This window comes from Aethalodelphis obliquidens, unplaced genomic scaffold, assembly GCF_003676395.1.
Source record: "Aethalodelphis obliquidens isolate GAN/ISIS:26980383/991018 unplaced genomic scaffold, ASM367639v1 scaffold15, whole genome shotgun sequence".
NCBI lineage: Eukaryota > Metazoa > Chordata > Mammalia > Artiodactyla > Delphinidae > Aethalodelphis > Aethalodelphis obliquidens.
The window spans coordinates 13,976,153-14,000,576 of record NW_020837959.1 but is presented as its reverse complement, the minus strand read 5'-3'; the positions used below and the strand labels follow the sequence as shown (position 1 = coordinate 14,000,576).

General features: G+C 38.7%; 1 protein-coding gene across 2 annotated transcripts in view; it reads left to right on the top strand.

Annotated features, from left to right (window-relative positions):
- Positions 1-24,424, top strand: part of DNAJC3 (DnaJ heat shock protein family (Hsp40) member C3) — an 87,533-nt gene that overhangs the window by 55,405 nt on the left and 7,704 nt on the right. For both annotated transcript variants that reach the window (XM_027115973.1, XM_027115974.1), the window contains exons 8-9: positions 1,799-1,904; positions 1,989-2,109. In XM_027115973.1, coding sequence (XP_026971774.1) covers positions 1,799-1,904; positions 1,989-2,109 — 227 coding nt within the window. The remainder of the gene's footprint in view (positions 1-1,798; positions 1,905-1,988; positions 2,110-24,424) is intronic.

Genomic DNA, 24,424 nt, shown 5'->3' with positions numbered 1-24,424 from the left:
TCTCCCGCATGGTATAATGTTGACTGCTCTCAGTTTTTGTTTCTATTTGATCGCTGTCAACTTCAACTGGTCTACCCGACCGTGGAGCATCATCCAATGAGAAATCTCCAGCATGAAACTTCGCAAACCACTTTTGACATGTTCAGTCGGTCACAGCACCTTCTCCATACACTGCACAAAACTTTTTGTGCATTTCAGTTGCATTTTTACCTTTCTTGAAATAATAAAGCATAATATGCTGCAAATGTTGCTTTTTTTCTTCCATCTTCAACATTAAAATGGCTACACAAAAATTCACCAATTTTTTTTTTTTTTTTGGCGGTACGCGGGCCTCTCACTGTTGTGGCCTCTCCCGTTGCGGAGCACAGGCTCCGGACGCGCAGGCTCAGTGGCCATGGCTCGCGGGGCCCAGCTGCTCCGCGGCATGTGGGATATTGCCGGACCAGGGCACGAACCCGTATCCCCTGCATCGGCAGGCGGACTCTCAACCACTGCGCCACCAGGGAAGCCCACCAATTTTGATCTTTTTTTAAATGCACACTGATATGACAGCTGTCACATACAGTCTAACATAATTGTTTCAAATGAAGTTAAAGACAACTAAGTGCTACTAGAGCCATCTATGGAAAAAACTGAACGAACCTTTTGGCCAACCCAACAGTTTGCCATTAATGAGGAGAGTAACAATGCATAACATGACTAGTACTTTCCACCGGTTTAAAAAAATGCTGAAATAGCTTTTATTGTTCTTAGAAAGCTAGTAATGTTGGGAATTTAAGCAGGTTTCTTGTCCGCGGAGTAACTAAGCCTGTGCGCCACAACTACTGAGCCCGCGTGCCACAACTACTGAAGCCCGTGCGCCTAGAGCCCATGCTCCTCAACAAGAGAAGCCACTGCAATGAGAAGCCCGCACACCGCAATGAAGAATAGCCCCCGCTCGCCACAGCTAGAGAAAAGTCCACGTGTGGCAACAAAGACCCAATGCAGCCAAAAATAAATAAAATTAAAAAAAAAAGGTTACCTACTGTATGATTACATTTATATAGCATTCATGAAATAAAATTATAGAGGTGGTAAACAGATGAGAAATTGCTGAGGGTTAGGGAGCAGGATGATGTGTAACTATAAAGGGATGGCATGAAGGAACCTTACAGAGGTGGAGTAGAGCTGTATCTTCATTGTGGTGATGGTTACACGAATCTACACATGTGATAAAACTATATAAAACTACGTATACTCACACACACATACATATACACACACAACTAAGTGAGTAGAAAACTGTTGAAATCTCCAAAAAAAATAAAAAGCAGGTTTCTTCTGCAAGGAATTACAATGTACTTAGATTTGAATATTGATATTTGTTATATAAAATAACATGTAATGGGCGCTGTTATTTCATCAAAGTGTGTAGTAACTAAGAAAGAAAACCTGATCTCTGTTTTGCTGAAAGTATAAGCCTTGTATAGTCGGACTTTAACAAAGTGTTTTCCTCAGTTTCAAAATCATGAGCACTTTTCTGTAGAGAATTCATCATTTGGTTTGATGGGTACTCACAGGTATGCTTTGATTTATCCAGATACATTTTCTGTGGTCATGTGTGTTATCTCCCAACTCTTAATTGCAGAGAGAACCTTCCTTGCTACTGTAGATTAATAAGGTAGAAGCAGTCTTTGAAGGGATGTGCTCATTCAGGTCAATTGATTTAAGTAACATATAGTGAAGAATAGAGGGTCGTTTCTTTAGCTCTGGAAATAGAATTTCATTTTTTACTCATCATGATTTGCTCATTTAACAGATACACAGATGCGACCAGCAAATATGAATCTGTCATGAAAACAGAGCCAAGTGTTTCTGAGTATACAATTCGTTCAAAAGAAAGGATTTGCCACTGCTTTTCGAAGGTAACTGTTGACTCACTCCCAGAATTGTAAAAACTTGACATTGTGGAAAACAACTATAAATTCTTTTCTCACACTTACTTTTAGGATGAGAAGCCTGTTGAAGCTATTCGAGTGTGTTCGGAAGTTTTACAGATGGAACCTGACAATGTGAACGCTCTGAAAGACCGAGCAGAGGCCTATTTAATAGAAGAGATGTACGATGAAGGTAAATCTTTGAGGAATTTGATTTGCGATACCTAAAAGTTGTTATATGTGCAATTAGCACCTGTTTAACATCCTTTTGTTTAGAACAAGTTTACCAGAGTACCTGGAAATGTTGGCAATTTTAGAAAAATGGCAGAGAACCTGAAAATTATTCTTTCTTGGTGGAACATGAAAACTATACCATATAAGGAAAGAGTTCTGCTGTTGACACCAGTACAGTGGAATATAAAAATAAAAATTTTAACTTTCTTTGTTGGAGACAAGTTAGAAAAGATATATAACAAGGTAGAAAATTTAAATTATAGATCTCATATCATCCAGAGGTAATCACTGCTTGTTTTGGATTTACACCTTTCAGACTTTATGCATATGTATGAGTGTGTATTTTATGCATACATATTCTACGCATGTATGCAGTATATATATTCTACCTACAGCAGACATACATGTGACATATATGCGTAAATATAAAATGATCCTCTGTGACCCCTAAGCTGTTTAGTAAATGTTAGGATACCTGCTTACCGAACTTTGTTCAAGTTGAAGTAGCAGAGAGAGAGATTCCTGCTAGATGTTGTAAGGACGTTGAATAAAGGCAGTGGCCTATTTTTGGAAGATAACTAAGGGAAATACAGTAATTGTATAGAATCCTTTCATATATATATATATATATATATTTTTTATCTTTCATATATTTTGTTTTGTGATCTTTTTCATGTGACATTATGCTATAAACATTTAAATGAGATGATTTTGAAAAGAAGTGAGTCTTAGAGCCCTTAATGAAAAGTTTTTGTTTCAAATCAAGTAAAGCGTTTTCTTTTCTTTATTTATTTTTAACATCTTTATTGGAGTATAATTGCTTTACAATGGTGTGTTAGTTTCTGCTTTATAACAAAGTGAATCAGCTATACATATACTTATATCCCCATATCTCCTTCCTCTTGCGTCTCCCTCCCACCCTCCCTATCCCACCCCTCGAGGTGGTCACAAAGCACCGAGCTGATCTCAATCTGCTATGTGGCTGCTTCCCAGTAGCTATCTATTTTACATTTGGTAGTGTATATATGTCCATGCCACTCTCTCACTTCATCCCAGCTTACCCTTCCCCCTCCCTGTGTCCTCAAGTCCATACTCTATGTCTGTGTCTTTATTCCTGTCATGCCCCTAGGTTCTTCAGAACCATTTTGTTTTTTTTTAGATTTCCATATATATGTGTTAGCATACGGTATTTTTTTTTCTCTTTCTGACTTACTTCACTCTGTATGACAGTCTCTAGGTCCATCCACCTCACTACAAATAACTCAATTTCATTTCTTTCTATGGCTGAGTAATACTCCATTGTATATATGTGCCACATCTTCTTTATCCATTCATCTGTCGATGGACACTTAAGTTGCTTCCAAGTCCTGGCTATTGTAAACAGTGCTGTAATGAACATTGTGGTACATGACTCTTTTTGAATTATGGTTTACTCAGGGTATATGCCCAGTAGTAGGATTGCTGGGTCGCATGGTAGTTCTATTATTAGTTTTTTTAAGGAACCTCCATACTGTTCCCTATAGTGGCTGTATCAGTTTACATTCCCACCAGCAGTGCAAGAGGATTCCCTTTTCTCCACACCCTCTCCAGCATGTATTGTTTGTCGATTTTTTGATGGGCATTCTGATTGGTATGAGGTGATACCTCACTGTAGTTTTGATTTTCATTTCTCTAATGATTAGTGATGTTGAGCATCCTTTCATGTGTTTGTTGGATATCTGTATATCTTCTTTGGAGAAATGTCTATTTAGGTCTTCTGCCCATTTTTGGATTGGGTTGTTTGTTTTTTTTGATATTGAGCTGCACGAGCTGCTTATAAATTTTGGAGATTAATCCTCTGTCAGTTCCTTCATTTGCAAATATTTCCTGCCATTCTGAGGGTTGCCTTGCATCCCGTTTATGGTTTCCTTTGCTGTGCAAAAACTTTTAAGTTTCATTAGGTTCCATTTGTCTATTTTTTTCCATTTTTCTAGGCGGTGGGTCAAAAAGGATCTTGCTGTGATTTATGTCATAGAGTGTTCTGCCTATGTTTTCCTCTAAGAGTTTGATAGTGTCTGGCCTTACATTTAGGTCTTTAATCCATTTTGAGTTTATTTTTGTGTATGGTGTGAGGGAATGTTCTAATTTCATTCTTTTACATGTAGCTGTCCAGTTTGCCCAGCACCACTTATTGAAGAGGCTGTCTTTTCTCCATTGTATATCCTTGCCTCCTTTATCAAAGATAAGGTGACCGTATGTTCGTGCGTTTATCTCTGGGCTTTCTATCCTATTCCATTGATCCATATTTCTGTTTTTGTGCCAGTACCATACTGTCCTGATTACTGTAGCTTTGTAGTATAGTCTGCAGTCAGGAAGCCTGATTCCTCCAGCTCTGTTTTTTCCTCAAGATTGCTTTGGCTATTCGTGGTCTTTTGTGTTTCCATACAAATTGTGCACTTTTTTGTTCTAGTTCTGTGAAAAATGCCATTGGTAGTTTGATAGGGATTGCATTGAATCTATAGATTACTTTGTGTAGTATAGTCATTTTCAGAATGTTGATCCTTCCAGTCCAAGAACATGGTCTATCTCTCCATCTGTTTGTATCCTCTTTAATTTCTTTCATCAGTGTCTTATAATTTTCTGCATACAGGTCTTTTGTCTCCTTAGGTAGCTGTATTCCTAGGTATTTTATTCTTTTCGTTGCAGTGGTAAATGGGAGTGTTTCCTTAATTTCTCTTTCAGATTTTTATCATTAGTGTATAGGAATGCAAGAGATTTCTGGGCATTAATTTTGTATCCTGCTCCTTTACCAAATTCATTGATTGGCTCTAGTAGTTTTCTGGTAGCATCTTTAGGATTCTCTATGTATAGTATCATGTCATCTGCAAACAGTGACAGCTTTACATCTTCTTTTCTGATTTGGATTCCTTTTATTTCTTTTTCTTCTCAGATTGCTGTGGCTAAAACTTCCAAAACTATGTTGAATAATAGTGGTGAGACTGGACAACCTTGTCTGGTTCCTGATCTTACAGGAAATGGTTTCAGTTTTTCACCACTGAGAACAATGTTGGCTGTGGGTTTGTCATATATGGCCTTTATTATGTTGAGGTAAATTCCCTCTATGCCTACTTTCTGGAGGGTTTTTATCATAAATGGGTGTTGAATTTTGCCAAAAGCTTTTTCTGCATCTTTTGAGATGATCATATGGTTTTTCTACTTCAATTTGTTAATATGGAGTATTGCATTGATTGATTTGCATATATTGAAGAATCCTTGCACTCCTGGGATAAACCCCACTTGATCATGGTGTGTGAGCCTTTTCATGTGCTACTGGATTCCGTTTGCTAGTATTTTGTTGAGGATTTCTGCATCTATTTTCATCAGTGATATTGGCCTGTAGTTTTCTTTCTTTGTGACATCTTTGTCTGGTTTTGGTATCAGGGTGATGGTGGCCTCGTAGAATGAGTTTGGGAGTGTTCCTCCCTCTGCTATATTTTGGAAGAGTTTGAGAAGGATAGGTGTTAGCTCTTCTCTAAATGTTTGATAGAATTCGCCTGTGAAGCCATCTTGTCCTGGGCTTTTGTTTGTTGGAAGAATTTTAATCAGTTTCAATTTCAGTGCTTGTGATTTGTCTGTTTATATTTTCTGTTTTTCCTGGTTCAGTCTCGGAAGGTTGTGCTTTTCTAAGAATTTGTCCATTCCTTCCAGGTTGTACATTTTATTGGCATATAGTTGCTTGTATTAAACTCTCATGATCCTTTGTATTTCTGCAGTGTCAGTTGTTACTTCTCCTTTTTTATTTCTAATTCTAGTGATTTGAGTCTTCTCCCTTTTTTTCTTGGTGAGTCTGGCTAATGGTTTATGATTAGTTTATCTTCTCAAAGAACCAGCTTTAGTTTTATTGATCTTTGCTATTGTTTCCATCATTTGTTTTTTCATTTATTTCTGATCTGATCTTTATGATTTCTTTCCTTCGCCTAACTTTGGCGTTTTTTTGTTCTTCTTTCTCTAATTGCTTTAGGTGTAAGGTTAGGTTGTTTATTTGAGATGTTTCTTGTTTTCTTGAGGTAGGATTGTATTGCTATAAACTTTACTCTTAGAACTGCTTTTGCTGCATCCTATGGGTTTTGGGTCATTGTGCTTTCATTATCATTTGTTTCTAGGTACCTTTTGATTTCCCCTTTGATTTCTTCAGTGATCTGTTGGTTATTTAGTAGTGTATTGTTTAGCCTCCATGTATTTGTATTTTTTACAGATTTTTTCCTGTAATTGATATCTAGTCTTATAGCGTTGTGGTCGGAAAAGACACTTGATACGATTTCAATTTTCTTAAATTTACCAAGGCTTGATTTGTGACCCAAGATATGATCTATCCTGGAGAATGTACCATGAGCACTTGAGAAGAAAGTGTATTCTGTTGTTTTTGGATGGAATGTCCTATAAATATCAATTAGGTCTATCTTTTTTTAATGTATCATTTAAAGTTTGTGTTTCCTTATTTATTTTCATTTTGGATGATCTGTCCATTGGTGAAAGTGGGGTGTTTAATTCCCCTACTATTAATTGTGTTACTGTCAATATCCCCTTTTATGGCTGTTAGCATTTGCCTTATGTATTGAGATGCTCTTATATTGGATTCATAAGTGTTTACAATTGTTATACCTTCTTCTTGAATTGATCCTTTCTTGAATTGATCCCAAAGTGTCCTTCTTTGTCTCTCGTAATAGTCTTTATTTTAAAGTCTATTTTGTCTGATACGAGATTTGCTACTCCAGCTTTATTTTGATTTCCATTTGTGTGGAATATCGTTTTCCATCCCCTCACTTTCAGTCTGTATGTGTCCCTAGGTCTGAAGTTGGTCTCTTGTAGACATCATATATATGGGTCTTTTTTTGTATCCATTCAGCCAGTCAGTGTCTTTTGGTTGGAGCATTTAATCCATTTACATTTAAGGTAGTTATTGATATGTGTGTTCCTATTACCATTTTCTTAATTGTTTTGGGTTTGTTATTGTAGGTCTTTTCCTTCTCTTGTGTTTCCTACCTAGAGCAGTTCCTTTAGCATTTGTTGTAAAGCTGGTGTGGTGGTGTTGAATTCTCTTAGCTTTTGCTTGTCAATAAAGGTTTTAAGTTTTCTGTTGAATCTGAATGAGATCCTGCTGGGTAGAGTAATGTTGGTTGTAGGTTTTTCCATTTCATCACTTTTAATATGTCTTGCCACTCCCTTCTGGCTTGCAGAGTTTCTGCTGAAAGATCAGTTGTTAACCATATGGGGATTCCCATGTTATTTGATGTTTTTCCCTTGCTGCTTTTTTTTTCTTTCTTTCTTTTTTTTTTTTTGCGGTACACGGGCCTCTCACTGTTGTGGCCTCTCCCGTTGCGGAGCACAGGCTCCGGACGCACAGGCTCAGCAACCATGGCTCACGGGCCCAGCTGCTCCGCGGCATGTGGGATCTTCCCGGACCGGGGCACGAACCCGTGTCCCCTGCATCGGCAGGCGGACTCTCAACCACTGCGCCACCAGGGAAGCCCTTCCCTTGCTACTTTTAATATTTTTTGTTTGTATTTAGTTTTTGATAGTTTGATTAATATGTGTCTTGGAGTGTTTCCCCTTGGGTTTATCCTGTTTGGGACTCTCTGTGCTTCCTGGACTTGATTGACTATTTTTTTCCCCATATTAGGGAATTTTTCAACTATAATCTCTTCAAATTAAATGTTTTCTCAGTCTCTTTCTTTTTCTCTTCTTCTTCTCGGACCCTTATAATTCAAATGTTGGTGCATTTATTGTTGTCCCAGAGGTCCCTGAGACTCTACTCAATTCTTTTCATTCTTATTTCTGTATTCTGCTCTGCAGTAGTTATTTCCACTATTTTATCTTCCAGGTCACTTATCCATTCTTCTGTCTCAGTTATTCTGCTATTGATTCTTTCTAGAGATTTTTTTTTTTTTTTTTTTTTTTTTGCTATACGCGGGCCTCTCACTGTTGTGGCCTCTCCCATTGCAGAGCACAGGCTCCGGACACGCAGGCTCAGCGGCCATGGCTCACGGGCCCAGCCGCTCCGTGGCATGTGGGATCTTCCTGGACCGGGGCACGAACCCGTGTCCCCTGCATCGGCAGGCGGACTCTCAACCACTGCGCCACCAGGGAAGCCCCTAGAGAAGTTTTAATTTCATTTATTGTGTTGTTCATCAGTGTTTGTTTGCTCTCTAGTTCTTCTAGGTCCTTGTTAAACGTTTTTTATATTTTCTCCTTTCCATTTCCAAGATTTTGGATCATCTTTACTATCATTACTCTGAATTCTTTTTCAGGTAGACTGCCTATTTCCTTTTCATTTGCTAGGTCTGGTGCGTTTTTACTTTTCTTCTTTATCTGCTGTGTGTTCCTCTGTCTTCTCATTTTGCTTAACTGACTGTGTTTGGGGGTTTCCTTTTCACAGGCTGCAGGTTCGTAGTTCCTGTGTTTTTTTTGGTGTCTGCCCCCAGTGGCTAAGGTTGGTTCAGTGGGTTGTGTAGACCTCCTGGTGGAGGGGACTGGTTCTTGCATTCTGGTGGATGAGGCTGGATCTTGTCTTTCTGGTGGGCAGGACCACATCCAGTGGTGTGTTTTGGGGTGTCTGTGACGTTATTATGATTTTAGACAGCCTCTCTGCCAGTGGGTGGGGTTTTGTTTCTGTCTTGCTAGTTGTTTGGCATAGGGTGTCCAGCACTGGAGCTTGCTGGTTATTGAGTGGAGCTGGGTCTTAGCTCTGAGATGGAGATCTCTTGGAGAGCTTTTGCTGTTTGATATTATGTGGAGCCGGGAAGTCTCTCGTGGACCAGTGTCCTGAACTCGGCTCTCCCACCTCAGAGGCACAGGCCTGACACCTGGCTGTAGCACGAAGACCCGGCCGGAGCATGAAGACCCTGTCAGCCACACGGATGGCTGGCAGGTTGGTACTAACTGTTGGCAGGCGGCCTCAGTTCCTCTTAGACCACTCCATAGGGCTGCTTGAGTGTCCTCACAGAATGGTAGCTGGATTCTGCTTGAAGGGAGACAAGTAAGGGGTGACCCAGAGCCGAGTGCGTGTATTGGTGGTGGTGCCGGAGCAGGGGTTAGAGAGCAAGTAAAGCATTTTAAATCAAAACCAGTAAGTGTATTTTTCTGGTGAAACTTGGTTTGTGATACTCTTTTTTCTTTTCCGCAATTAATTGCTGCATATTTATTTAATGAAGTTTGCAGCTATTTTATTTTATTTCATTTTTTTTCACATTTAATTTTTTTTTTTTTTTTTTGTGGTACGTGGGCCTCTCACTGTTGTGGCCTCTCCCATTGTGGAGCACAGGCTCCGGACGCGCAGGCTCAGCGGCCATGGCTCACGGGCCCAGTGGCTCCGCGGTATGTGGGGTCTTCCTGCACCGGGGCACGAACCCGTGTCCCCTGCATCAGCAGGCGGACTCAACCACTGCGCCACCAGGGAAACCCACATTTAATATTTTTATTAATTTCCATGAGAAGAGGTACAACATTGGCAATGTTTATATATATATTTTCCACATACACACACTGTATTTTATTTTTACAAGAGATAAATAAACTGACACCAAGCATTGTAAGTGGATGACCACAACAAAAGCAACAATGATTGCAGTTACCAAACACGAAACACACTCATAATGTCATAATATTGACATTCAGTCCAGTAATCGTCCTTTGTAACAGCTCCTTTACTTTGCAGTGAAAATTGATTTGTGTATTTTTTGCCTGAGTCCTTGGGGGATTTTTTTTTTTTATTCAAACAAAGTCACAAAAATTATAATCATCCTCATCAGTTCACTCAGTCCCATGTAATTAATTTTTTTTCATCTTGATCTTTTGTTAGCACTTTTATGAATTCATCAGTTTTCCATTAGAGATCTGAAAATGCTTATTCATTCAGTTCAGCAGTATAGTCAGTTACCAGAAACCTGTTCTTGTCAGTCTTTTCCATGAATTCCTTGAAGATGAAACTCTTTTATAGGAACATTTTTGCAAAAGCATCAGAGTACACCCAGAACTCTGTAAATGACAAGAGACTTAAAAATGACCACAGTTAAAGATTTGATGAAAGTTCATAATAATGCAATTGACAAGGAAATTTAGTTATTTCTGAGATATACATTTTAAAGTAATAACTGGAATTATGACTTATAGCATTATACCAGAACATATAAGATTTTTAGAAATTTCATGTAATGTCTGAAACATTTATATTAACATATTTCCATACAAATAACCTAAAGAAAGTTTAGTATTAGTTGTTTTTGTTTGTTCTTTTATACTGCAGGTTCTTATTAGTCATCAATTTTATACACATCAGTGTATATATGTCAATCCCAGTCGCCCAGTTCAGCACACCCCCATCTCCACCCCACCATGGTTTTCACCCCTTGGTGTCCATACGTTTGTTCTCTACATCTGTGTCTCAACTTCTGTGCAGCTATTTTAAATGTAGTAAGAATGCATTGCAGCAATGATAAAACCTATACTAAGATACAGATAACTACACTTATAATTGAGAAAGGTTTGTGGTACTCATTTTTAAGGCAAACTGATCATTTACTTTTTTCCTGCTTTAATTTAAAAAGAATCTTGCTTCTAAATGGTTTCCTGGGAGTGTTGACAACTCTGGTTGCACTGTGGGACATTTGTATACTATAGTCTTTGAGGTCTGATTGAGGCTTGAAATGTATGCGATCAAAATGATGAGCTTTCAGAGCCACAAGAATGCATCAGTAAGGCATGTGGTCTACATAGATTCCTTTCGCATACTTGCTCTTTTCACTTTTGAGCTCCTAGATGGCTATATTCTAGGATTTTGCATTCCAGTTAGTTATTGGAATGCTTCATCAAAGTGTTCTTTTCTTATCTGTATGTGAACCCTCAGCTCTAACTGTGAAATCAGCGACGCTGCAGAAGAATTTAAGCTTAGCTGTTAAGAAAAAAGGGTTAAGGGACTTCCCTGTTGGCACAGTGGTTAAGAATCCGCTTGCCAATGCAGGAGACAGGGGTTTGAGTCCTGGTCTGGGAAGATCCCACATGCCGCAGAGTAACTAAGCCCGTGTGCCACAACTACTGAGCCTGCGCTCTAGAGCCCACGAGCCACAACTACTGAAGCCCGTGTGCCTAGAGCTCGTGTTCCACAACAAGAGAAGCCACCGCAATGAGAAGCCTGCACACTGCAACGAAGAGTAGCCCCTGCTTGCCGCAACTAGAGAAAGCCCACGCTCAGCAACGAAGACCCAATGCAGCCAAAAATAAATAAATTAAAAAATAAAACTCGTAGGCTGCTAAATATAAGTTGAAAGATGCCTTTGTATCTTTTTACTTTTATTATTATTTTTTTTTTTTGCGGTACGTGGGCCTCTCACTGTTGTGGCCTCTCCTGTAGCGGAGCACAGGCTCCGGACGCGCAGGCTCAGCGGCCATGGCTCACAGGCCTAGCCGCTCCGCAGCATGTGGGATCTTCCTGGACCGGGGCACGAACCTGTGTCCCCTGCATCGGCAGGCGGACTCTCAACCACTGCCACCAGGGAAGCCCAAGATGCCTTTGTATCTTGAATATTAAACCAACTTTAGTTTTTAGAGAAATTTGACAGCTTAATTCTTGAAGAAAAAGATGCTTAATACTAATTTAATAGAATAGGTCTGTCTTTGAAGTCTGTTTTAGCATTTAAAAATTTTAAAAACATAGGAGTTTATTCTGTGTCTTTCTGGGGAGTTTAGATTGTGCATTGCAGGATCTTTCTGAATTATGGTTTTAGAAGAATAAAATGGTTGTTTAGTCACAACTATGAAAATCAAGCAACCTCATGGAGAGAGAGACAATGGGTTGCTAGGTCTTTTATTTTGGGTTGGGGGCTGGGTAGGGTGTAAGTTTGTATAGTTGAAACTGAAAGGCGTTACTTGAGTTGTTTGGATTTGAATCAGAGGTTTAGTAAATGATGTAACTGAGTAGTAATCTTACTTAAAGGTGAAATAATATGTTGAAGTCCTGAGTTAATGTATGAAGCCTTTCTGTATTATGTTTGCTGGTTTTACTTTTTTTTCAATCAGCAGTTTAAAATGATGGTAGGTATATAATGGATGAAGAAAAAATAGGTTTAGATTAGTGAATAATGGAACATGGGGGTTTATTAATTTGGAGCTTATGATAGAATGATCCGGAAAGATATTAGGGGATTCTGCTTACTAGAACATGACTGTACAAATACCTCTTCAACCCACCTTTCAGTTCTTCTGGATATATACCCAGAAGTGAAATTGCTGGATCATAAAGTAATTTTAATTTTTTGAAGAACCACCACATTGCTTTATCCATAGTGGTCGTACTATTTTGCATTCCCACCAGCAGTGTTGCAAGGGTTCCAGTTTCTCTCTGTCCTCCTCAACACATTTTCTGTTTGTTTGTTTGTTTGTTTTTTCTTTAATAGTAGGCATTCTAATGGATGTGAAGTGATATCTAGTGCTTTTGATTTGCATTACCCTTATGATTAGTGATGTTGAACATCTTTTCATATGCTTGTTGGCCATTTGTATATCTTTGGAGTGTGCCGTTTATTTTTGCGTGTGATTTCAATCAAGTAACTTAGCCTGTTATGTTTTACTTTCCTTATCTGTAAGATAGGAATGAGAATAGTACCTATTACATAGGACTGTTGTGACAGTTAAAGAAGATGATGCTCAGAAAGTGATGCTTATTAGTACAGTGCTCCTAGTAAATGGTTTCCATTGTACTCATTTTTAGATAGTTGTTTGGAACTTGCATTGACTTTTGTATACGAATGGTACTTAGTGGGGTAGCTAGCTTCTAGGTCTGACCTATGACTGCTGTATTAACTCCATTTGACACGGCTTTTATTTTAGTATTACTAATAGTATCCAGAATATCCAGATACTAATAGTATCTCCTATTCTGAGAATAGGAACCAACTAGCATTTTTTTCTGGATGAAGGGCCAGCCTGGGCCAAATTGTGAAATAGACGTATTTTATCTTTGACGTCCTATGATGTTCTGTAACCAGATTCTTGTGCCTTCTTGCTTATTCTAGGACTCTGCCTAGTGATGCTAAGTCCTCCCTGGTCCACAAAAGTATTCTGTGTTCAAAGTTCATACCACCTCCTCGCTTCAGCATTCTTATGCCCCCAAAACAGCTGTATTTTAGGAAAAGTGGCCAAATTTAAGATATTTGTATAAAACACTGGTAGATTTCTGTGCCTTGTGATATAAGCATAAACTGGAATTTAACCCTAAAGAATATCAGATTAATGGAATTTCAGGCAAGTGTCTACGATAGCACACACATTGGGCAGCATGGCGGTCAGGTATGGGGCTATGGGGCTCATCCCTAGGCAGGAAGGAGACCATGTTTTTCTGAGTGGATCAGATTTCTCATGGCTGCTTCTTTTTTCAAGTTTGTCGGCCAGGGGTCCTTGGCTCCTGATTTAGGGAGGAGAAGTGGAAGAGGTTGGTCTTTATTGGAAAATGCTGGCTCTATTTAGGATCATACCTAAAGTTGGGAGGCTGCTTATATATTGATATTTTTACACACCAGTCATAACCATGGACAAGTAATCAGAATCTTGAAAGCAGTTATTTCTGAAACTCAAATCTTGCCTTAGGTGCATCCTAGTTTAGCTTCACCTAAGGAGTTGGAAGCAGGTAGTTAGAACAGAAAAATGGCTACTGCTTTGCAAAGACAACTAGGGTAATGTATTGTATGTGGGTTGCTTAATTCCCTTGGCTATAAATTTCATGACTGTGCGTCCTGCCTCTTTTTATTCACAGCCAGGCTGCTTAGCCACAGCTGCAGCCTCCTCTTTTCTTTTGAAAAGTGCATGGTTACAGGGAAGATTGCAGAGGTACCTGCTCTGTGGGGATTAGCACATCTACCAGTTAGCTTAGGTTTAACACACTTGCCTATCATGCCAGTCAGAAAACATTGCACCCCCTATAGTGCCAACCCTATGACTTCCTGTAGGAAATACCAAGGAATCCATGAATTTAATATGTAGATAGGGAAATAGAAAACATTCACGGGAGTGAAGCAGTATTATTCAGAAAAAGATAATGTTACAAGGCTAATTTCTGAATGGTCAAGAGCGTAAAGTATTGGAAATAAAAAAAAAATAGTCAGGAAGTATTAGGGAAGGACACTGCCGGTGTGGGAGAAGATGTAGTCAGAACGGAAGCCCAGAAGGCAGGGGAATTGAAAGGGTGTTTTGCCTTCCCAAAGGCGACAGCATTTGACTAGGACAGCGGGTAGCTTTAGAGAGGAGGAAGCAGGCCGTGGGTATGTTTCTGTTTTGGCTTTTTATTTGCCGGTTAACAGGAAAGTGATTACTGTGACAAACAGGTGTGACCTCAAACAGTGAAGTGGCTTCTTTAAAAGCGAAAAAAACAAAAAAAACAAGAATCTCTTACCATCTTAAATTGAAACAGACTACGTACATGGTCTGTATTTGTGTCTGTGTACTCCAGTGCTTTGAATACAGTTGGTGATATTTAACTGTTGATAGAGAAATTATTGCACGAGAGTTAAAATTTTATAATCTGACGGAAACTGGAATTTTCTTTTGGTATTTTACTGTTAGCACTATTATCTCTTTTCCACTATAAAAATTTCAACAAAACACATGTATAAAGCACAGTAATGTATCAGGTTCAGTTAGGGTGCAGGCCACCTTACGCCCCTGTGTACAGAATTAAAAATAGTTCGTCTCTTCACTGTCTAAGTATAATGGTTAGGCTTGCCCTCAGAGTCCAGTGCTAGAATGTGGTCTATTGTAGGAGGTAGTTCCATCGATGGAAGTTTGACTTAAAATTGTTCAGCCCTTTGTAGTGTCAGAAATATCTCACGGTTCTCTCATACTTCTGTGCTAATAGTGAATCTATATTGTAAGGGTACTTGGATAAAACTTCCCCTTTGTAGTCTAAGGATGAATATGTGTAAAACACAGTGGTAGAAGAGTTATTTTCATCGTCTGTATTATGACAGTCTCACAGCAGGTAAGCATTACCCCCAGCATTTTATTATGAGAAATTTCAAAGATAGAAGTTGAAAGAATTTTACAGTGAGCAATCATGTCCTCACCATCTAGATTCTAAAATTAACATTTCACTATGTTTATCACATTTATCTGTCTCTGTCCTCCCATGTATCCATCAGTTTATCTTTTTAAGATGCATTTCAAAAAAAAGTTGTAGATTTCGGTTTACTTTTTCCTAGATACTTCACCTTGCTTATTATTAACTAGGAGGTAATTGTATTGGGTTGGCCAAAAAGTCCGTTTGGGTTTCTCTGTAACATCTTACGGAGAAACCCAAACGAGATTTTTGGCCAGCCCAATAGATAAAATGAAAGGTACAGATCTTAGGGATACCAGTCCTGAGTTCTGATATCCATGCAGCCTGTTAAAGAGAAAAATTATTCATGACCCTTGTTAAAGACCTTAAGGAGGACTTTATTCGGGGTGGGGGGGGCTATCATGGTAGGTGTAGGGGACACTGCCCTGGGCGCTGGCAGTGAGAGAGAGAAAGTTTGGGCTCAAGTCTGACTCTAGAGAGGACAAGTGGGATTTCTAATCAAGGAGCAGAGTTGGTGCGTGGTCACTGGATGCGAAATTACAAAGAGGAAGCATTAGGGAGAGGGGAGGTTCTTGCTAGATGGACCCAGCTGAGTTCTTGGTGAAGGCAGGCCAGAGTAGGGGAGGGGGAATTCGATCAGATATCAAACTCAAGTTTGGTTAGATACCAAGGGTGGGGAACCTTAGCAGGATTCTTGCTCATCCTGGATTCTGCAAGGACAGAGACGGAAGCCCAAGGTTGGGCCTTAGTCAGAAAGAAGATTTACTCCGAGGAGCCAGTCTAAAGTTTTGGTATAAGAGAGTCTTTGTCAAAGCCAGACTCCTGTCAAGATGCAGAACTGGACATTATCCTCTTGTCCCTTACCAGGCGGTCCCCATCCTACCCCTACAGGCAGCCGTTATTCTGATTTTCTCCGTCACAGGTTGGTTTTACCAACGCTAGATCTTTATATCAACAGAACCATATAGTATGTCCTCTTTTGTATAAGGCTTCTCTCATTCGGCATGTTTTTGAGATTTATTCATGTTGTTATAGTCATTGGCAGTTCATTCCTTTTTATTGCTGAAGAGCAGAAGCTGGCAAACTTTTTCTGTAAAGGTCCAGAAAGTAAAAATTCCAGGCTCTGTGAGCCGTGCAGTCTCTGTTGCTCCTACTCAGCTCTGCCACTGCAGCGCAAGAGCAGCCATAGACACGTAGACGAGACTGTACTCCAGTGAAGATTTATTTTAAAGACAGGTAGTGGGCTGGAAGGCTGTTACTTTCTTTTTCTACTGTAAAAGAGGGAAAAGCATTCAATATTTCATCATTAATCCTATCCCTGAAGAATATTCCAATTTATGGGTATACCATACTTTATCCATTCTCATATTAATGGACACCTGGGCTGATTTTAGTTAGCATGAAAAAAGCTGCTGTGAACATTATTCTGCAAGGTTTTTTTAGACATGTTATCAGTTACCTTGTCTAAATATCTAGGAGTGGAATTGTTGGGTCACAGGGTAAGGTGTATGCTTAGTTTTTAAAGAAACTGCTAGACCCTTTTCTAAAAAGTAATTTAAAATTTACACTTTCATCAATAAAGTATGAGAGTTCCAGTTGCTACATCCTTGCAAACATTTGGTGTTGTGAGTCTTTTTAATTTTATACGTTTTGGTATGTGTTAGTAGTATCTCATTGTGGCTTTAATATGTGTTTCTTTGATGACTAAGGTTGTTTAATACTTTTTCATGTGCTGCTTGTTTATTCAAATACCTTTCTTTGTGAAGTGTTCAAATATTTACCCACTTAAAATTTGTTGTTTCTTTTTGTTAGAGTTATAGAAGTGTTATGTATATATTTGTTTTTCTCCTTTATTCTGTTAATGTGAAAAGTTACATTGATATTCTGAAGTTAAATCAACCTGGAATTATTGGGATAAACTTTTCTTGGACATGATGTATTATCCTTTTTTAGATATTGCTGGATTTGATTTGCTAGTATTTTAAGAAGTGTGCATCTGTGTTCATTGCTCTGTAACTTCTTTTTTGTAATATCATTGTCAGATTTTAGTGTTAAGGTTGTACTGAACTCAATTAGTTAGAAATTGTTCCGGTCTCCTGCATTGTCTGCAAGAATTGTATAAAATTGGTGTGATTTCTTCTTTAAAGTTTGGGAGAATTCACCAGTGAAACCATCTTGGGTCCCAGAGTTTTCTTAGTAGGAAGGTTTTTGATGATTAATTCAGTGTCTTTAATCAATACAGGGCTATTCAGGACTTCCTTGGTGGTCCAGTGGTTAAGAGTCTGCTTCCACTCCAGTGCAGGGGTTGTGGGTTTGATCCCTGGTTGTGGAAGCTCTGCATGCCATGCAGTGTGGCCAAAAAAAAAAAAAAAAAAAAAAAATTAGGGCTATTCATATATTTTGTTTGTTTCATCTTGTTTTAGTTTTTGTAAGTTGTGTCCGTCAATGAATTCGTCCATTTTACCTACGTTGCTGATTTTGGTTCTATGAAGTTTATAATATTATTATTCTTTTAATGTCTGTAAGGTCTGAAGTGATGATGATTCCTTCTTCATTTCTAATAGTGACAGTTTTTTGTTGTTGTTGTTTTTGTTTTTCCTCTTGATCAGTATAGTTAGAGTTTGGTCAACTTTGTTGGTCTTTTGAAGGAACCAACTTATTGACTTGTTAATGTTTTACATGATTTTTCTTTATTATTTCATTGATTTCTTCTCTTTAGACTTCCTTTGGGTTTATTTTTTGCTTTTCCAGCTTCTTAATTTTAAACTATCAATGATTTTAGGCCTCTTTTCTTTTTTAATATAAGTATTTAAAGCTGCCCTCTCACATTGTTTTATTTTCATTGTTATTTGATTTGAAATGTATTCTAACTTTCCTTCTGGCTACTTCTTTGATGCATGGATGATTTAGATGTTTTGTTTAATTTTAAAATATTTCACGGTTTCCTTAGTACCTTATTATTGATTTCTAATTTAATTCTGTTGTGCATAGGGAGCATACTCTGTATGAGTTCTGTCCTTTTAATTAGATTTGTATCCTTTTGAATTTATGTAGACTTGTTTTGTAACCCAGCATAGGCTCTATGTTGCTGAATGTTCTATGTGCACTTGAAAATAATGTGTATTCTGCAGTTGCTGGGTGTAATGTTTCTGTTAGTTTTCTCATCAGTTACTGAGAGGGAACTTTACCTGGTGTGGAAATTGCAGACTTTCCTACCTTTCCCTTTAATATTGTCCTTTTTTCCTTTATGTATTTTGAAGCTCTGCTGTTAGCAGCCTGCACATTTATGACTGTTAAATTCTCCTGATGATGCCCTCTCCCTGTCCTTCTATCAATTCTAGAAAAGAGTATTGCAATATTCTCAAAAAATTCTGAGGAAAAATGATTTTTAACCTGGACTTTCATATATAGAAAACTGTTAGGGTAGTTTTTTGTGATTATTTGGAAAGTTTCCTGTTTCAGTGTTATGGAATCTCCATGGAGAGCCCACTGCTTTATTGGGAGGTGGGGTTTTGGCAACTTTCTCTATGAAACTTGTTCTGTTTAGGTTTTCTGTCTCTTTTGGACTGGGTTTGAGTTACTCCGTTGAGTTTTCAGATTTATTTGTAGAGAAGTTAGCAAAGTAGTCTCAATTTAATTTCTTCTATCTCTTTGATTATTTTTCACTTATTGCTTTTTGTATTTGAGCTTTTTTGACTAGGTTAGAGGTTTTTATTGATTTCTGCTAAGAAGTAAGCTTAACAGTTTTTATCTTCTTTGGTTTCATTAATTTCTATTTTTGTTCTACAATTTTTTTTCTAACTTTGAATCTCATAATTAATTCATTTTTCATCTTTAATTTTTATTGAACCACTAAGGCTATGAATTGTCCTCTTAGCACTGCTTGAGCTATGTCCTGTAGGTTCTGAATGGTAGTGTTTTCAGTATTATTATTTTCTAGATATTTTCCAATTCTTATTTTTATATTTCTTTGTCATAAGAGTTGTTGGAGAGTTTTAAAATGGTGCACAGAGCCTAGGTGGAAAAGTCCTATTTTCTCATTTACTATTAACTTCCAGTGTTAAAACATTTTGATCAAAGAATGTTTTTACTACTACTATTTTTTGGAATTTATTAGTCTTAGTTTTGGCCTAAAATGGCTGAGCTCATGAGTCAGGGCCTTGAAAATAGATCTGCTCTTTTGTTTCTGGGACAGAGTTTGGCACATCAATCAGATCTACCTTATATTGTGGTCTTCCTTTTCTTGCCTTTTTTTTGGGCCACTTGATCTCATATGAACAGAGAGGTTGAAGTCTTCCACTACTAGTGCCCTTACATCTCTGTAGTGCCTCTTATAATTTCTGCTTTATAAATGGTTGCTGCTTTTTTATTTGATGCACAGATATTCATAATATGTCTTCACTATGATTTCTACACTCCCCCTTTTCTGCTCTGTCTAATGCTTTTTTTTTTTTTGGCCATGCTGAGTGGCTTATGTGATCTTAGTTCACTGAACAGGGATTGCATCCAGGACTATGGTAGTGAAAGTGCTGAGTCCTAACCACTGGACCGCCAGGGAATTCCCTCTGTTTAACGTTTTTAACCTAAATTCTAATTATCTGATGTTAAGATAGTGAACCAAATTTTATTTGCGTTTGCCTGGTGAAACTTTGACCATACTTTTAGTTTCAACTTTTTGGAATCACTTCATTTCAGGTGTGTTTCTTGCGTAGAGTTGGGTTTTGCTTTGTGGTCCAGTATGAAATTCTTTTAAATAGGTGAGTTAATAAGCACATTTATACTTATTGGTGTGACAAATATATTTGGTCTGAGTACTGTTACTCTATTTTTCAGAGAATATTTGTTATTTGGCCTGTATTATTTTGTATATACTATTCTAATATTTCAGAAGGTTTGTATTTCTCTTCTTGGTTATTTTTATAGGTTTATTAACTTAGCCCTCTTTCTTTGGGCAATATATATTAGTATCCTACAGCAAGGAACAATATTAGCATGTTTCTTCCTCTTCTTTCCCTTTCCCCTACCACTTAAGACTTGTTAATGAAATTCTAATTGTTTGCCTGTTGCTCACTAGTGGGTGATGTTTCCTGATTGCTTTAGCTGTGATTGGTGGGAATTAATGCACTTACTTTCTCATCTTTTCTCCCCTTTATTTTCTCACTTTTTGTTAGCTGTATCCCTTCTGCATTGGCAGGGCATACACTCTACCCTGTCACTGTAATTCCCTGGTTTGTTTTAGTCTCAGTTCTACATTGAATATATTTAATGTGTACCATCATTCCTTTGACCATGCTTTCTCTAGCCTTTTCTTGGTGAATTCATCCAGTAGTAGTTTCCTTGAGCGGCTCCTGGGAAAATTCTGATTTCTTCTATGTTCAAAGCTGTTTGTACCTTTTATACTTGAAGGATGGCTTGGCTAGATGATAAAATCCTTTGTTCACACTCTTTCTGTATATCTTACAGTTATTTTCCCATTTTCTTCTGCACTGAATATTGCTGTGGAAAATCTGGGGCCAGAGTTTTTGGTTTTGGTCTGGCTGTCCAAAGAGCAGTTATCTTTTGGGTGTGTTGATTTTACTAGGATATATCTTAGAGTTGACCATCTCAGCCACTTTGCCCTGGTGCACCTGCTGTGCACTTTCAATACCTAGATTCATCTTTTATTTCAGGAAAGTTTTCTTAAATTTAATCTGAATTGTTTTGTTATATTGGTTTGGTTTTCTGCTTCAAAGATTCAGTTAAGTACTGGTTGTATTCTCTTTGCTCATCATCTATAGCCATAATTTTTTTCTCTAGTTTTTTAAACTCTATTTCCATTTCATTTTATTAGGTCCTTATTTTTTCCCCATATGCTGCTTCTCCCTTGTGCTTCTTCTCATTTCATCTTCACTTCCATGATAGTTTTAATTTGTTCTTATTTTCCTTGAGTTCTGATTACTCACATTTTTATCTCTTCCTTGTCTCCCTCTTTGCTGAGTTCTTATTGTGCTTTGTGATTACCCTTAATAGAGGTGATTGGATTAAGTTTTAAAAATTTATGCCATAACGTTTGCTTAGAATTTTCATATATTCTTTGGCTATGTTGTTTTGATGCATGTTCATCAGGCAAGTTTTGGTGTTCTTCTCCTGTTTTTAATTTAAAATTTAAACGGCTTTTAATTGAGACTGTGCCATATAAAAAACATTATTGCTCATCATAAAGTGACTTGAATTACCTTGCCCTGCCTATTTGTGGGACAGTCCTCCGGGTGTGTGTGTGTGTGTGTGTGTGTGTGTGTAAGGGGTGCTGGGGACAGGCAGCTTCTATACTTAACAGTTGCAGTACTTTCTGCTTCACTGTTTCCACAGACATTCTGCTTCCTGCTAAAATGGCCTTTCTCTATAGCCCTGCCCTCTCTGTTTCTGTGAACCAAACTGTGTCCAGGAGGTCGTCTGCTGCCAGCCCTGTTGCCCCTCTGCCCACTTCCTTTGCTACACCGAAGGGGTGTATCTTTTGCACTTCTGGGTGAGCCCGTCACTTGCAGAGAGCACACAGTCTCCAAGTTGCCTGGGATGTGTTGCCCAGGGCTCTGTGCTCTTGTCACTCATCGTATTCTCCCTTTCTTGTCTTCTCCCCAGCAAGGCCTCTGCGTTATCTCCACCGTGTCTGTTCCAGATTTCATGCTTCTTGTACTAGGTACACGATGTAGGTTGTCACTCACTTCAGGGTGAGTCCATACTCATCGTGTATTTGCTGGCATTTTCTGTGATCTTTTCTCTTAGGGCTCTCTCACTGTTTGCTTCTTCCTCTCATCTTGGATTCATGGCTGCTATTAGCTAATTGTAGCAGCCTTTGAACAGTCTCCTTGTATTGTTGTGCTGAGAATGCTGTGTCCCCCCACGTCACCCCTGCCGTTTACCTTGTTTTGTGTGATACGCGGGAGAAGAAAGCTCCCTGGGGCATATTATATTGCAGGTCTGATGAACTCTTTAAAAGGACCTCTAAGGTCCCTGTTTTGAGAATAGACTTTTAGGGGAGTAAGGTGGAAGCTGGGAACACCTTATGAACACCTTTTGAAGCTATTATAGCTGTTCAGGTGTATTAATGATGGACTGCATCACAGTGCTAAGTGTGGACGTGGTGAGGAATGGTTCAACTCTGGATAGGTGTTGAAGCTGATTCGGGGCTTTTGCTAGTGGAATAATGGAGTGTGAGAGAGGGGAGCCATTTGCACCTGTGCATATTGTGTGTATCTGTCTTTTCGAATGCTTCTCTGTACTGGGGAGCTCACGCCGGCTTTAAGCGGGTAGGACCTGTTCACAGGAAGACGTTCCCTACCGTGCTTGTCATCTTGCCCAGTTGCCAAAATGAGCAGGACTTCACACAGTTAACTTACCAGGTGGAGTCCTTTGGTGTTTAAATTCCGGGTGGGACTGCTTTTCCTGTGTGTATTCCAGACCTGCTGTGGAGGCCTTGGGTACCCGTGGGCTCGGCTCTGCTTCTCTTCCTGGGCCCAGCAGCACACGGCAGGGGCCTTCCACATGCGCATTTTCTGTTCTGCTTAGAGACGAGCTCTTGGGGTTAATGCTGCAGCCAGCTGCTCCACATACAGGGGCAGAGGCTGCCCAGCCACTGCTTAGTCATCTCGCGAAGTAACCTGATGATTGCCTTAAAGGCCCTCCTGCTTGCTAAACTCAGAACCCTGGGCCAAAAAGAACAGCTCCCAAATCTGCTAGGGCCTCTTTTCAGCGCATATTTGGATTGTGGTTCTATTAGGTTTATTCGTGGTTAATGTGATCCTATTTGCCTTCTCTCTTCCAGAAATTTGTCAAAATTTCTGGTCCGCTGTAGTTTTCAGGGCTGCCATGGTTATATTATTTTTTGTCATTTTTGTGGGATAGTGGGATGGAAGACAGGAAATTCCTGTACTTACCGTCTGCCGTCTTGCTCTGGTTGTTTCACTGCTCCTTAAGAACTGGGTGAGGGGCACATAGGAGAAAAAGAATTTGGGAAGGATCAGAGTTTTTAGGTTCAGAGGTTAGAAAATGATTTGGCTAATATGTAACATACTGTTCATTAAGGACCTTAGTATTTCTGGCTTATTGTAATCTGTACAGCTGTTCAGTTATATGGGACATATAATATGGAACATAATTGGGTGTCATTTACTTTTTTTTTGAAGATACCCCCTTAGAGAGTGCACTATGAGAAAATATAAGTATGAATGAGCTGTCTAGTTTATGTCCATGGGAAGTCTTACATCGTCCATATTAAGTTTCTGATTAGTTAACTACCTGTAATCATGTGAATTTTAGGAAACAACTTATAATTTTATATCTTTCCTGTATTGGGAAAAATGTATCTACCTTAAGTGTTAATGAAAGATAGGAGACAGAAGACTGCTTTGGGGAAGATACTCTGAACATTTAAGAATGAAAGCATGTTTTAAATGTAGGGTTTGCATAAGTAGAAAAATTGAGTATATTGAAACATTTTCCCCTTGTACTAAATTTCAAGTGTATTTCCTTACTAGGTTGTGATATCAAGTGCTATGCGTATTGCAAGTTAAACCTCACTACTGTTTATAATGGCTTTGTGTCTGTGTGCTAAATTGGAGAGGTATTTTATGATGTCACTGTTGGTTGGGTGACAGTAATATTAATGTTTCATGTTAATATTTAATATTAATGCACTGAGGCAGGAAATAGGATAATAGCTTGAAGCGTCCCCCCTTCCGCCATGAGCCGAAGGTCATATTGGTTCATTTTTCTTTGTAGTGCAGGCTAACTAAATTTGTCCACCTTATTCTAATATCTTTCTCATTTTAAACCTGCCCAAGGTGCCTTCTTAAACCCCTTGCAGGATTAGCTGTTGCCAAGATGAATGCTCAGGCCTGTTATCCAGAGAGATGGCTTTCCCACAGTGAAATGCACTTCCATAAAAAATGAGAATTTGAACCCAACAATCCATTATTTAAGTTCTCTGTCCAAGGAGGACAGTGAGAAAAATTACTACCCCCAGATTAGGTGATTCAGAAGGAGGACACTGGGACTCGGCATACAGTTGTTCTCAGGGCTAAGACTTATCCTAATGAAAGGATACAAACAAGATCAGCAGAGGGAAAAGGCACATGGGTGAAATCCAGAGGCAACCGGGTGGAAGGTTCCAAGAGTCTGTGAAATCAAGCAAGACAAGCTTAATTCCTCGGAGAAC